General features: G+C 34.0%; 1 protein-coding gene across 2 annotated transcripts in view; it reads left to right on the top strand.

The window, feature by feature from the left end:
* Positions 1 to 14,372, top strand: part of LOC149483830 (uncharacterized) — a 74,840-nt gene that overhangs the window by 56,472 nt on the left and 3,996 nt on the right. For both annotated transcript variants that reach the window (XM_089701983.1, XM_089701982.1), the window contains 2 exons: positions 1,976 to 2,253; positions 7,110 to 7,240. In XM_089701983.1, coding sequence (XP_089558109.1) covers positions 2,101 to 2,253; positions 7,110 to 7,240 — 284 coding nt within the window. In that variant the 5' untranslated portion in view covers positions 1,976 to 2,100. The remainder of the gene's footprint in view (positions 1 to 1,975; positions 2,254 to 7,109; positions 7,241 to 14,372) is intronic.

Genomic DNA, 14,372 nt, shown 5'->3' with positions numbered 1-14,372 from the left:
AAAAATAACGTTGTATTGCGTTATCGTGAATTCCGCTTTACAATGAACTTAACAAATTATTCCTACCACATCTATGTTTGCTCTATTGAATATGTAATAGGTTATGATAATGTAGATATTAAGCCGTGGTATTATTATTTTTACTGTTTTAATATTAAAAGGTGGATATTAAAAGCGCTGAATTTGTTTTTTGGTGCTAGAACATATAGAGCTTTATGTAATGAAAAACTTGATGAATAATATTGGGGAACGAAGCAATGAAACCGTTTTCTTTTTTTTCATTTAAAAGGGTGATCAAGGAATTTATTCTACGTAGAATAAGGAGACGTCTCCTTAATGGAAAAAGACGGATAAAACTTAATCGAAGTTAAACTATCTATTTATCTTACATAATATTGTTTTTATACAGTATAGAGTCGTAGAGAGACTGATTACATGCCTACGAAATTTAAAGAAATTATTTTTAAACGTCACTTCGCCCTGTTTCTGTTTCTCGTAGTCACTCTGAACTAACCTATTAGTTCACATAATATAAAAAGCAGTTAGTAATACAATACTGTGGTATATACATTCACAGTATTGTTTCCTATCGCACGTTCCTGATACGTCGTTCATTCGATTCGACCTGAATCGATTTAATTAGTAAAAGCGAATTCGATCTGCGATTACGAATTATCGATATGTCATTGCGGTTGATGGTAATGTGAAGTAAAAGTATCATTATGTTAAAGGTAAAAGTTGTCGTAATAGAGTAAGCCAATTGACGCGAATTTAGTAAATTTTTATTATAGGTTTGAACTCCAAATTATAGGTATATATCTGTTCAATTTTTACATCGCTATTTGCAAAAAAGGCTCTTCTAATTATTACATATTGTAATGTTATCAATAATATCGACACAACAAACAAACTAAATCTGTATATTCCAATTGTAACTTTGGGCTTTTTTGTATGTTTTCATGTCAATTTAAAACAAAATCTCTGACGACAAATATATTTTTTCCATTTCTCTACAATCTTTTCAACCAACACGTATTATTTCCAATTTATATTTATCATTTTCTCGGCCCTTATTCTATTGAAAGGTTGAATCAAGGATGGTCAGTTAGTACAATAGCGGTAAAACAATCCGGGTCAATGGATAAAATGCACAAATTATTTCTATCTCGTTTTCAAGTTTGACATTTGTACAGTCGTGCGGTTTTGCGCACTTTCCTTTTATTATTATGGTCTTTCAAGTTTGAATATCGATTTCTGGAGTTATTTATTGTTTGTTTAAATATTGGTAATTAAAATTATTTACTTGTGAAATGTGCTAGTTAGGTGTAAGTTAGAATACTTGTCATTTAAATGATATATGTACCTTTGATTTAGTTAAAGAGGCAGTTCAAAAAACATACGTTATTTTCTTGCGTATATTGAATCTACGGCAAGTTTTTTTTTTAATAGCTCTAAAAACATGTAGCTTAGATACTTGTTGGTACAATAATATACTAGATTCCAAAACATCTCAAATTTAGGGAAATTAAAAAATAATATCTCATTCATCTGAGAGTATTTTGAAATGTGAAAAAATCTTGATTAAAAAATTCAAAGTCTAAATTTAACGTAAACCATATTGCGACAATCAAAAAAACTATTCAAATCTTACGACAAATTGTTATTAACCTACATATTTTTGCTTCAGGAAATACGAACTAGTTCATTCCAAACAACCGACGTCTGTTTTTTAAACATTTTTTTACTATCATCGCATTAATCTTATCCATAGATCGGAAGCTTGTCAAATTAGATTTAATTGCTCTATCAGAGTACTCAATAAAAACGTGTGAAGTAGGAAACAATGAGCGCAAAAACATTGCACAATCACGATCGAATATCGATCGAAGCAAGTGGATTGTATAGGTCAATATCGCCTAACCACAAATTGCGTCAAGGTTATCACAAAAAGGTCACACTAATTCCTTTGTTACAGGTAGCGGCATAAACGTGGAGATCGAAATTGGAACATGATAGGTTTCGAGTGACCCGCGCCTGAATAAAAAAAAACATGCGGTTGCCGCGCTTTTGAAAATGACATGTCACTGACACAGAGTAAAAATGGCGCATAAACTAAAGAACAATCACTACGTGGCGACGCACCGGTCGGGTGTGGACTCGCCCTCGTCTGGAGCCTACTTGCACAGAGCGTCTTCAAGGGATGAAAATGATAGCCACCGCGCGCCTTCGGAGAGAACTTTATCTGAATATACGGTATGTACCTTCTGTGTACTCATTATTTTGAATTTAGTATAGTCTCTTCAATTCACATTAATTTTAGTTTAGCAACACATTGAAAATACCAGATAACATATTGAATTGATTTAATTTTTACATCTCCAAGACTACACCTTCTAATATCCTCAAATAATTCGCAGAAACCCAATAAAAACGTTTCCCCATACAAAAACATTTACATCATGCGTACCGTGGGCAAAACATCATGTCAATAAAATTGAAATTATTTATAATAATCAAACAAACAAGTTCATTCGTCCCGCACTAATTTACGTTCCGAAGTAGTGACGTAAAACTTCCTCTAATAAATTCGCGAACAGACTATAATAAAACTACATCTGTTTGTTCATTCAAATAAACTCACTTTTAAACGGTACAGTTTGTAACGATTTGAAATTCAGAGAGCCTAAAGTATTATTTTTGTATCCTAGTTATTCATAACAATACCTAATAATGTAGAAAGTAAAGTACTGTCTTCATGTCTTCGCTTTGATCCTATCAAAATACGTTTTTACTTTTTATTCAAATCCGCTTTTTAATTTACATTTGCACATAACGATTCTGTTTTATAGTATGTACTTCATCGTTCCTCTCGTATTGTAAGTTTTTCTAAACTATAAACGAGGTAAACTGGAGAAACATTTAAGGAACTGGAAAGGAGGATCAGTCGCATAATTAGATCAAAAAAAAAAAAACACAAAAATCAGAAAAAAGCAAAAAGCAGATCAAACACAAAACAATTGGCCTTCTTCTTAAAAAATCCAAGACATTGTCCTGATTGCTCATAATTCTAGCATTGTGTACGTTAGCAAATCATATTTTAACAAGGCGAACAATATTTACACAACATTTTACTGCGCCTTATAAAAAGTAATGAAAAAACATAAAGAATTTTAATGAGACGTAAATTTTAAAACATAAAAACAATTTGCGAAACAATATCGCTGGCTATAACAAGAGTAATAACACACATAAATCAGAACACATACGGGTTTATTTTGGGTCTAGAATCGATTAAAATGCTACCAAAACACATAACGTTGTTCTGTGCGCTCTTGTACATTCGTAATTGCGTGTGTGCAAGCGATGAGAGATCGCGTTTTGGAGAGCAATGTACGCAATGATTACTATTGATATTAGAATTTAAATTATCATGCTCTATGTCATCCCATAGAATTTTGCCTTTGAGGAAAGTTGAAGCAGTCATCCTGAAAAGCAAAACCAAATACATAACTTTAACGTTCAAATATAGGATCCTTCATCCTATGCTGGCGAAGAGCTGAATATCTTGGAGACAATATACCTAGCTACTACTTTCTCCAGGTTTTTAACAAATATAAATAAATGTATTAGTTTGAAAAATACGATGCCTCTGGCAAACACACTAAGTTACAGAGAACATTGAAACCTTAAACTAATAGTGCGTATGTATTTAAATTTTTCCTATAATGTTATTCAGTATTTGTGAGTGTTAATAGAACCTTAACTAGGTATACTTACAACGGTCAACAGGTTAGGGTTTTCTCCCAATGTTTACCGACTAACTTGTACCAAACCCGAGCTCTGTTGAATTCCATCTAATCCACCTACCAATACTATAACAATGTTATTGCGTATTAAGCGGTAACTCCAATAGTGTGTCATGCATTATTTTGATCACATCATGTGATACGTCAACCTGTGGGTGAATACAGGTTCATAGAAAATATTTGCGCAATGAGCTCATTATTGAGTCATTTAAACAAGTTATAATAGAAAAAACTACAAGAGAAAAGTATCAACTTCAAAATTTTCTTTGTTATAAATTTAAAGATGATTCGCCCAATGCTATTCAAGTTAAAATACAATCATCAAATTATGGCGTTTTCACTTCAAAGCGTCCTAAAAAAATTATTATAGGGTGGTGGCACCAATTATCGGCCATGTCAACTTTTTTTGAACTTTGACTGGGTGTAATTTTTACATTAATGGCTTTTTCTTTCTTACAGTGCCTTTTTTGGGTAGATAGATATTGAAACTCCATTACAACATTTGCAAAATTACGAATCTATTGTTATTTTATTAAATATAGAATTTTTATTTCGACATTGCCGATTTCCCTCAATATCGGCCACTAACACCAAGCTAACACCCTAATATCTGCCGTCTTTGGCCCTAATATCGGCATACCTTTTCTAAGGTGAAGTTAGATCAATAAAACTTAAAACTGGTTACATTTTTTATTATCAATTGAGATACACATCATTATTTTAACTCACCTATCATGATCGTCTTTTCGTATTCGTCGTTCAGTATTCTTATAAGACAAATAAAGATACGGGGTTAAATGAGACTTGTGTCAATCAACTAGAAAAAGAATTGGCTTGGAAATGCTATAAGAAATCACCCAATCATTTAACCAACATATTCATAGAATACTACTTCACTTCTCATCTACCCACTATTTGATAAACGAAGAAACCAGGAGGATGGTGTGCTAATAAAGATTACTTTTGGTGGTCTACGGATGTAGGGAAAACAACCATAAAGATTCTCCTGCTGCAGATATGACTAGCAAAACATTTATTGTTTCTTTTTCACTGCCCTTAGCAACTTCATAAATGTTCTTCCATCCCTTAGGCCCTATTACTTTTCCTGTCTTCGAAAAAATACTAAAGCTCGTCTCATCCCCATTAATATTCTCCGTGGGTCTTGTTATTACAATATGTCTTCCGTGTCCGATTGATTTTATATTATGTTCTTGTAAGTCATTTAACCACTTTCTTCTGTAACTACAGCCCTGGCCAGCTTCTTTCATTTTAAAAACAAGGAATACCACTTTTTCCCTGGTTTTCCATTTTTAAACCGATTGGGTCTTTTATCTTCTTTTATAATATTTTTAACGCTATTTATCACATTGCTACGTGAACTAGGAAAACCGCAGATAGGTAAACCAAGGGTAAACCGTAGATCCGTATCAACCATTGAACAATTTCTTCTTCTTCATTTCGGTTTAAGAGTTAAGACGGTACCTATCTCTACCAACTGTGCAATCTGTGTCTATTTTAACATGAAGTTTATCTTGTAAAGTGGTCCTCGGGATGTCGTATTGTCGAGATGCTTCTCTGATGCTCATATTTAGATTTTTGACGGCATTCACTGTCTCTATAATTTTACTATGGTCAACAAAAAGGACAAACAAAAAGGTCAACAAAAAGGAAAACGTTTGCAATAGCCAACGTTTTACTTTTAGTTGATCTTTTGCTAGTTTAGATTGTGCCGGCATGATTTTGACATAGCTATTAACAAAAATTAATGTATCACCTCCCTGTTTAGTGTAAAGTCCGACGGTAGTAGAAAAGGTTTTACTAAGGTGGCCGTTATTACGCATCGATTCGCTTTATATCGGCCGTAGCTAACAAAAATCGTTTTTAGGCGGCCGACTTTAGGATCCAGTGATCAAACGGAGCTGTCGTTTCATTTCTAATCTTATTAATATCACTGCTAACATATAAAATAGCTAAACATGTGATTTGAAGTTTTCGTGCATTACCCCAATATCGACCACCCGGCCGATATTGAGATTTATCAGTAAATACAGATCCCCAATCTCGGCCCCGCAATTATTTCATTAAAAAGACAAATAAATATAAAAACACACTGTTTTATCGATAATTTGACTGTTTTTCTTTAAAAACACATACAATTAAATACTATAGGTTTGTTTAATTCCATTAAAATACTTATCCACGTAAAGCGTCGACTCAGGGATTTGACTACGCAATGCCGCCAAACTACGCACGTTTGTACCTGCACGTGTTCTATGGCCAACTGAATTTTCTACAGTTGAGGTACCCACACCGAAATTTGGGAGGTTTTGCTTATGTATATAGAGTCTCTTTTTGCATTAAAACTTTTATGATTAAAGATCAATATTTATAGTTATATTCCATTTTCTCGAAAAGGCCGATATTAGGAGCAGGCCGATAATAGGAGACTCCACCCTATACAGACTACAGTTTGTATACCCGAAATACGTAATTGACGTAACCTAATCTTTGTGAAGTCGTGTTTATATAAATCTATGGTTTAATGTTTTATCTATTTCTGGTATGTATTCAAAATATATAAAAATAGGTCATTATGGTCGGTAGAGATTTAAAAAAAAATCGTCCAATGCGGTTATGAAATTTTGCTTCATGCAATATGAATTAACTCTACACGATTATAAACTTAAGTCCAAAACATTATAATAATTACTAACGTATCCTTAACTTAATTATTATAAACATAGAAACTGCACGTTAAATTCAACTTAATACCAGTAATTAATCCAGTTTCTAATAGTTAGTTCTTCTTTACTAGCTGTGCCTCCCGGTTTTTAATCCATTTTAATAGCTGCTCCGCTATATTCCGCCTATTTGTTGTAGTTTGTTATTATAACAAACATAACATAGGAATCATCTCATTCTACAAACGGGAGTCCCGTTTGTAGAATGAGATGATTCACAGCGATGAAAGATTTGCCACTGCTATGTGTTTAGCCTCCGAACATTTTTACGAATTTACATTGCGACATGAAATAACTACTTGCAAACACACTATTGCATTAAAAAAATTAACAGTGAACTTATAACATTATTTTAGAATCCTTAGATTATAATTGTTTTGAAACAAAAAAAGTTTAAAACTTAATATTTGTAAGGATTTTGTTGCCGTCAAATCGCTGTCGTCTATATAAAAAACACTTCTGAAATCTAGATTATTACATACCTACTCTACCCTGTAATCCACTATCCATATATAAATAGTACATATTATTACATATCAATACACAAGATAACATTTCTCAGACGATGGACGAGCGAACTCGCTCCCCATCAGACCGCACGGGCAGACGCCACGCGAACGGTTCGCCTCGCGCGGACTCCGCGTCTGATGTCTATGTCACAAGCGCGGCTTATCGACCGCCGTCTGAAATCAGGTACGTATGAAAATCTCTTTTAAAGAGATAGCGTAATTGGTATTTTAAAAGTCAAAGAATTAAGCGTAAAAGAGTGACCTAAGATTATGATAACACTAGCTGCGCTCCGCGGTTTCATCCGCGTGGCTCCGCTCCCGTTGGTCTTAGCGTGACAATATATAGCCTTCCTCGATGAATGGGCTATCTAGCACCGAAAGAATTTTTCAAATCGGACTAGTAGTTCCTGAGATTAGCGCGTTCAAACAAACAAACAAACTCTTCAGCTTTATAATATTAGTATAGATTACAATAATTTGGAAAATCCAAAAGTGCACGCCTCATAATTTTTTTTTAATAAATATTTATTAATTATTATTTTTGTTTATTTAATAACAATTAAACCACATCGAATCAGACCCTGAAAAATGAAAGGGTTCTATTCCTGAGCATACTCAAGCGTAAGAGAAAAAAAAAGACTCGATTAGTAAAGTATTTCGGTCGCTATCGTGTTAACAAGAAAAAGGATCCGCACATACAGACACACGGACGTCCAAGACAGAACTTTTTTAAACTGTTTTTTAACTAGTTTAAATAACAAAAATGACATCAAAAATATCATGAACGTTAAAAATAGTGTTTTTTCTTAATATGTGTGTGTATGTATTATCTTACAAGTGCAATGTATGATAAATAAAGACATTTTAAGTTTGAAAAATCAGATGTTTTGCGCGAAGTGACAGTAGTACCCACCTCAACGCTTCGCTTATGAGGCGTGCAATATGACATTACATTCATTGTTCGCTTGAAAGCCAAAAATGTAATTGCCTTAAGTCTTAACTTATTCTCATAGGCTCTACAATCTACATAAATTCATATTTTTTTAACAAATTTCATTTGTTTACATTAACTCAACTTACGACTTTTTAATTAGACCATATTTATTTATATATTGTAAATGGAAAATCTGACTAAATAATCAAACTAAGACAATTCCGAATCCAATGTCTACCTCTCAAGAAGCTGACAAAATAAAGTCCATCAATAAATTCCAATATAAACAAAGAGCCCAGTCCCGTTACCAATAAATATTAGACGATTTTATGCTTAGAAAGTTTCCAATTAATAAGCAAAGCTAACAAGGCACGAACCCCTTAGTCATGCGAACAAAATGAGATGTCCACCTTTTAACGTCAAAGGAGGACCGAATAAATGTCATGCTTGAGAGATTAGAAAGAGGACAAAAGGTAGAGATAAAAAACTTAATACAATGTTTAGAGAGGATTATTCAAGTGTTTGTAGATGTAAAGAGGTTTTTGATTTGTTTAGTTTATACAAGCTTTAGAGCAGGATTTACTTGCGTGGTCAAAAAGGTAGGTTAGCCAGTACAAGATATTGCATTAATTAAAGAGCTTGTAGCAACGGAAGACTAAAAATTCATTTATTGTAGCATATTTATTTCAAAGTGTGTAGAGAATAGAAAAAGAGAAAATATCAGATTCACACAGTACCATTCTAGCATTTACGATATTGTCTACATTATTTTATCTTTATGAGTTTTTCCTTGTGCTGTATTTATAAGTTGGCTCATTTTAAATTGTAACTATCAAAGAATAAAAAAGCAATGGGAGCTTATTTGAATACGGAATACAAAAAGTATTGATATTGTGCGTTATTTAATTTTGCATGAAATTACCCCCGGGTCCCGACAGCCAATGACAAAGCTGTAACATAAATGAAAACTTTTTATGCTCTTCATATACAATGGTGAAATTGTCGGTAATTCACAGTCGGCATATCAAAGGGCTACCAAAATGTATCAGAAGCAATGATTACAGCCGTCACGGTTAAAAAGGATTCGTCGAAAGTAAACGTAATTAGCCACGCTGGGAACATTTTTAGAATGGATTTGACGCTCAATATAGAGATGCTATGGATAATGGAATAAATTGATGTACCTAATGTTGTAGTCACTTGATGTGCCTGGGATTCACGTAGGGTTGCCAACCGTACTATATATAGTATATATATAGTATTGTACTATATTTCGGGTCTGCGTACTATATACTGTTGAAAACATATATAGTACGCAAAAATACTATATTTTCAACACCGACAATGTTACAAACAAATCCTTCATTAAAAAAAAAATAAGAACGCGCCTTTTAATTGTTAAGATGGCTAAGTCATATAACCTATTGCGCATATACCTACCAGTGGCGAGAAGAAAGAAACAGAAGTACATAGTGTATCATCACTACATAGTATTAAACAAAGTCGCTTTATTATCTGTCCCTATGTCCCTTTGTATGCTTAAATCTTTGAAACTACGCAACGGATTTTGATGCGGTTTTTTTAATAGATAGAGTAATTCAAGAGGAAGGTTTATATGTATAATAACATCCATTAAATAGTGGAGAAGTACTGTTATTTTTGAGGTTTCTAATGTGATGTCGTAAATAATTACATTTTTTCCGCTTACATTGCAAACGCAGGCTGAACCCTACGAGTTTTATCAAAATAATGTACTAAGTATTGTACACATTGAAAAGGTCTACAGAAAAGTCCGTGATGATATGTCTATGGGGGGAGGGGGTCGAGTAAAATCTCATCTAACCTTACGTTGAGGAGGGGGGGAGTGTCAGCAAATATCACGCAATTTTTTTTAAATTGAAACAAAACAAATTATACTCTTTTGGTCCATTTAATCCAAATAACATGCTTAAGATTTTAATGTAACGGTTAAGATTTAAATATTCTATTGTTACCTTGTTATAACACTAAGGGCCGATTTTTCAATGCTTGGATAAAACTTATTTGTGGAATAATGTATACAACTACCATTTTAAAAACGTAGTCTAATTATTGCCCGTAGGTATTTGACAGTTTACGTGACATTTTAATATTATCGTGTAATACTTTATTGGACGGATAAGTTTTATCCAAACATTGAAAAATCGGCCCTTATTATAACTTTCAGCAATATTAATTACTATTTTTAACTAGTCGTAAACAAAAGCACGAAGCAATTTCTTTTTTCTTTTTACAATGACAAATAAACGAAACCCACATTTTGAAAAATCTCACGTGAGATGGCGGGATGGGGGAGAGGGTTCAATAAAATCTCATGATATCTCACCAGAGGGGGAGGGAGGGTCAAAATATGGACAAAAACACCTCACGTAATTTATGGACGCTCCCTTACACAGTGCAAGAAGTGCAAAAAAATATAGTTTTTATAAAAATAAATATATATTTGTCTATTTTTTTTGTTTTTCCCATAAAATACTATATTTTTTTTAAATGTACTATATTTTTTACACCTTATTTTGGAAAATACTATATTTTGATGATGAAGTGTTGGCAACCCTAGATTCACGTGGGAATCAAAGAATTTATTTTCTGGGATAATAAGTAATACCTATGTATTTTTTAGTAACTAATGAAATTCTCCCTAAAATTCATACAAAAGAAAGACAGATAACAAGTTTATTTGTTTAAAAATATTCTGTAACTAACTGCATTATTTATTCAATTAGACTTCTTTTAGAAGCACTTTCGAATCGTCATTACTAGACATCGGATTATATGCACTAACAAAATGCCAAAATATGCATGCAAATATGCACTAAAAAAGGCCGAAATATGCACTAAAAACTACTGATATGCCTAAAATATGCACAATACAAAATCAAAAAACTTTTATTATTTTTATATATTTAAATCAAAGATTGTACAAAAACAGTGAAATTTTCTTGAAATTAAGTACTTATAGTTTTTGTGCCAATATACAATTAAGCATTTTTACCCAAATTTTCGAGCGCAAATTTGTGACGTTTGTCACCCGCGAGCCCAGTGTTGCCACCTTAGACCTTTCCGGGCTAAATCTAGCCCTTTTTTGGAATTCAACCCGTGTTTTAAGTTTTTAGCCCCAAAAGGGTAATCTAGCCCTATTTTGAATGGCTAAAATTTACTTAAAATGGAGCCCATTATGTAATTTTTTGCCATTTTACCATGCCAAAATAGGGTTTGTTTACTCGCTGAGCGTTCTGATTGGCTAATAAAGGTTAGTCGACCAATCAAAATTCCCTCTACTTAACGAAATATGCACGATTGGGGAAAAAGGCTAAAATATGCACTAACGCCGTAATTAGAGAGTTTTATGCATTTGCATATGCAAATATGCAAATGCATATAATCCGATGTCTAGTCATTACATATTTTTAACATTTACCACCAATTCGGAAAGCAGTATCTATGGAGAAGAACCGGCAAGAAACTCCATAGTTGCTAGTCAATATTACAATTTAATTTTACAATATGTAACTTATATCTGACTACATGTACTTTTCAGTAATTGGCAAATAACAAATACATAACCTAAAAAAATGCTTCTGCAAACAAAACCTTCCATCAATAGGTGAGAAATTTCAGGAATAATAGAGTATAATCACAGTATAATTTATAAATTTTGCAATGATAATAATCTGCAGTTGGTAATCGATAGAGTTATAACTTATAACCAAAGCTTTTAAAACCACATAATATCTAAAGATCTCACGGTCTCAGCTTGTCAACAATAATACAAGTTGAAGCAATCACTGGCTATTGGTATGGGCCCTTTTCACAATGGGCAGTGTTGGGCGAGTAAAGGCCATCACGATAGTGTAGAGGACCTAAATGTCTGATCGGCCGTCATTGTAGAAGTTTATTCACAATCGCCGTATTGGCCGCAAACATCGACGATCGTTTGTTGGGCCAACGCTACCCATTGTGAAGAAGGCCCAGTAGATGTTCCCATCTCACCACCGTTACAATGTGATGTCAATAAACATCATGCATGCGTCATGCGATTGCGCGCATCGCCAATTTTGCATCAATCTCGCCGTTTATACGGTTTTGCTTGCAAGAGCGGACGGGCGGTTGGAACGCGGCGTTTGGTAATTAAACATATTATTTGCATGTATAATGTGTAGTGGAGAATGCTATAAGTTTACTTAAATAATTATAAATGATAAGTTGTCCCTATTAAAATTTTCTATGAATAAATATCGGCTGTCATTTATCTAAATAAAACCAAAATAGTTCGACTATGCAAATGACTCCCAACTTTTTAAATACAAGTATGTATTCGTATCTATTGCAAAAGTCAGTCTTGGCATAAATTAGTAAGTACCTAAGTAACTACTTATAACTTTGCATACACTCAGGCCTTTAAATGCTTTAATTAACGGCGCAGTCTAAGGAAAAAACACATGACAAGACCATTAGCGATTCTTCTCCATACAAAATCCTAAAAAAACGCAGCAAAAACGCCCGTCCAAGTTTTAAGAGGACGAATCTAATAATTGAACACGGCGCGGCCGCGCGCTTGTCGGAATTAGGAGAGGACTACAGAGCGACTAGCGGTAAGTGACATATCACACTAGCGGATTGCGAGCGGTTTCAAAGCGGAGCGGGTGCGCAACGAATACGTTGCGGTTGCGCAGCGAATTCGTTGCGGACGCGTGGCAGATGCGCAACGTTTACGTCGCAGTCATGTACACTCATTAACAAAATGGAATCCGTGCTGGTTGTTACTTATAACTTGTGATAGTATAATAATTATGAGATCATTATTTTTTACGAGTTTCATAACATGTTAATGTTTAGGGTATTGTTTTATCTATTAAATCTTGGTCGAAATGCAATCAGATAACTTAATTGCTCATTAAGAAAGTTCATTAGTGAAATAAATGTTAAAGCTCCTTAACTAAAACAGGGCTATCTTATTATTAGATAAATAGCAGTGAATAGAAAATTTTATCAAGCAACCAGCAACTCACTATCACTTTGCTCATAATTAGGTTCACAAAATCTCTTTATAACATACGTTGCTATGGGAGAGATTATACTGGTCAGTCGTTACATACTTTTGGAATGTATGGTACATTCTAAAAGTCCTAGTAATTCAATTTTATAGCACCTTTTTTTAACAACTCCAGTTGTTATTACATCTTTAGTTAACTGTTAAGTAAGTGCATTTCCACAGTACGGTTAAAAAATTGAGTGCTACAGAAACGATGGAAATATTGAATGGAAGTTAGGCAAGGCGGAAGGGCTGGCTTTTGTGCGAGAGTATACAAAATGACGCGTCCGCAACGAATTCGCTGCGCAACCGCGGCGTGTTCGTTGCGCGCCCGCAACGTATTCGTTGCGCACCCGCTCCGCTTTGAAACCGCTCGCAATCCGCTAGTGTGATATGGCACTAAGATAAGCTTTGCCCGTTACATCGCTCTGTACATGCTTTTCTTGGCGAAATTAGACGTAACATTGAGTGGCCGTGACTTTGAAATGGCGGCCTTTATCTTGGGCTGTTTTGCTTATCGCTTATGTTTAGGTACAATTTTCCAAAATTGAAAAGCGCGCATTGGTGAATAGGGTTACCTGAATAACTTTTATAGCGAATTAGGGACTAAACATTTATTACAATAATGAGGTAGCGTACCCAACCCTATCTATATGTACATATTTTAAAATGTGAAAGTTTATCTTATAATTTACTATGTAGGTAAAGATATAGATTAGCGCCACAACGCACTCTATGAGTTATGACCACACATCATTACATCGTGTTTTTAAGAAGGCCTTAGCAATCAAAGTCTACGTAAACTTAAAAATACTGGAAAAACAAACATTATTATGTACATTATTTCCCTATTTCCGCAACCGATTACATCACCGGAACTTTACCTAAAAATATAAAAAACAAACAAAACATAATGTACAAGACCTTCTCGTGCACAAGCAAATTATCGAAACCTTGCCAACATGCTAATAGACTTATGTCACTAGTTTTTGTCGACCAGTTCGACACCTGCACCGTGTCGGCCAGTACAGTACAGTGTCGGCCAGTTACATAATGGACCGATTCCGTGACATCCCGAGTTGACCTTGCCCAGAACAAATCGATTTTGAATCGTGACTCGATCATTACATTGATATTGAATTGCGTCCGACTGCACTTGTTCAATTTAATCTTCGTGTTATATTTTATTGAGGCTCGAACGGCAGTATAAATCTCTAATAACATCGATATTGAATATCGATATAGTTTGAACGCTCCTGTTATATAGTACTGACAGTCGATTGTTTTCATTTGTCGGTATCACGATTT

Source organism: Colias philodice, chromosome 12 (assembly GCF_061535455.1).
Source record: "Colias philodice isolate Cphi_HAF_F1 chromosome 12, ilColPhil1 Martin Lab GWU primary, whole genome shotgun sequence".
NCBI classification, from domain to species: Eukaryota; Metazoa; Arthropoda; class Insecta; order Lepidoptera; family Pieridae; genus Colias; species Colias philodice.
The sequence above is the reverse complement of the archived record's forward strand: the minus strand, read 5'-3'. Positions and strand labels throughout refer to the sequence as shown.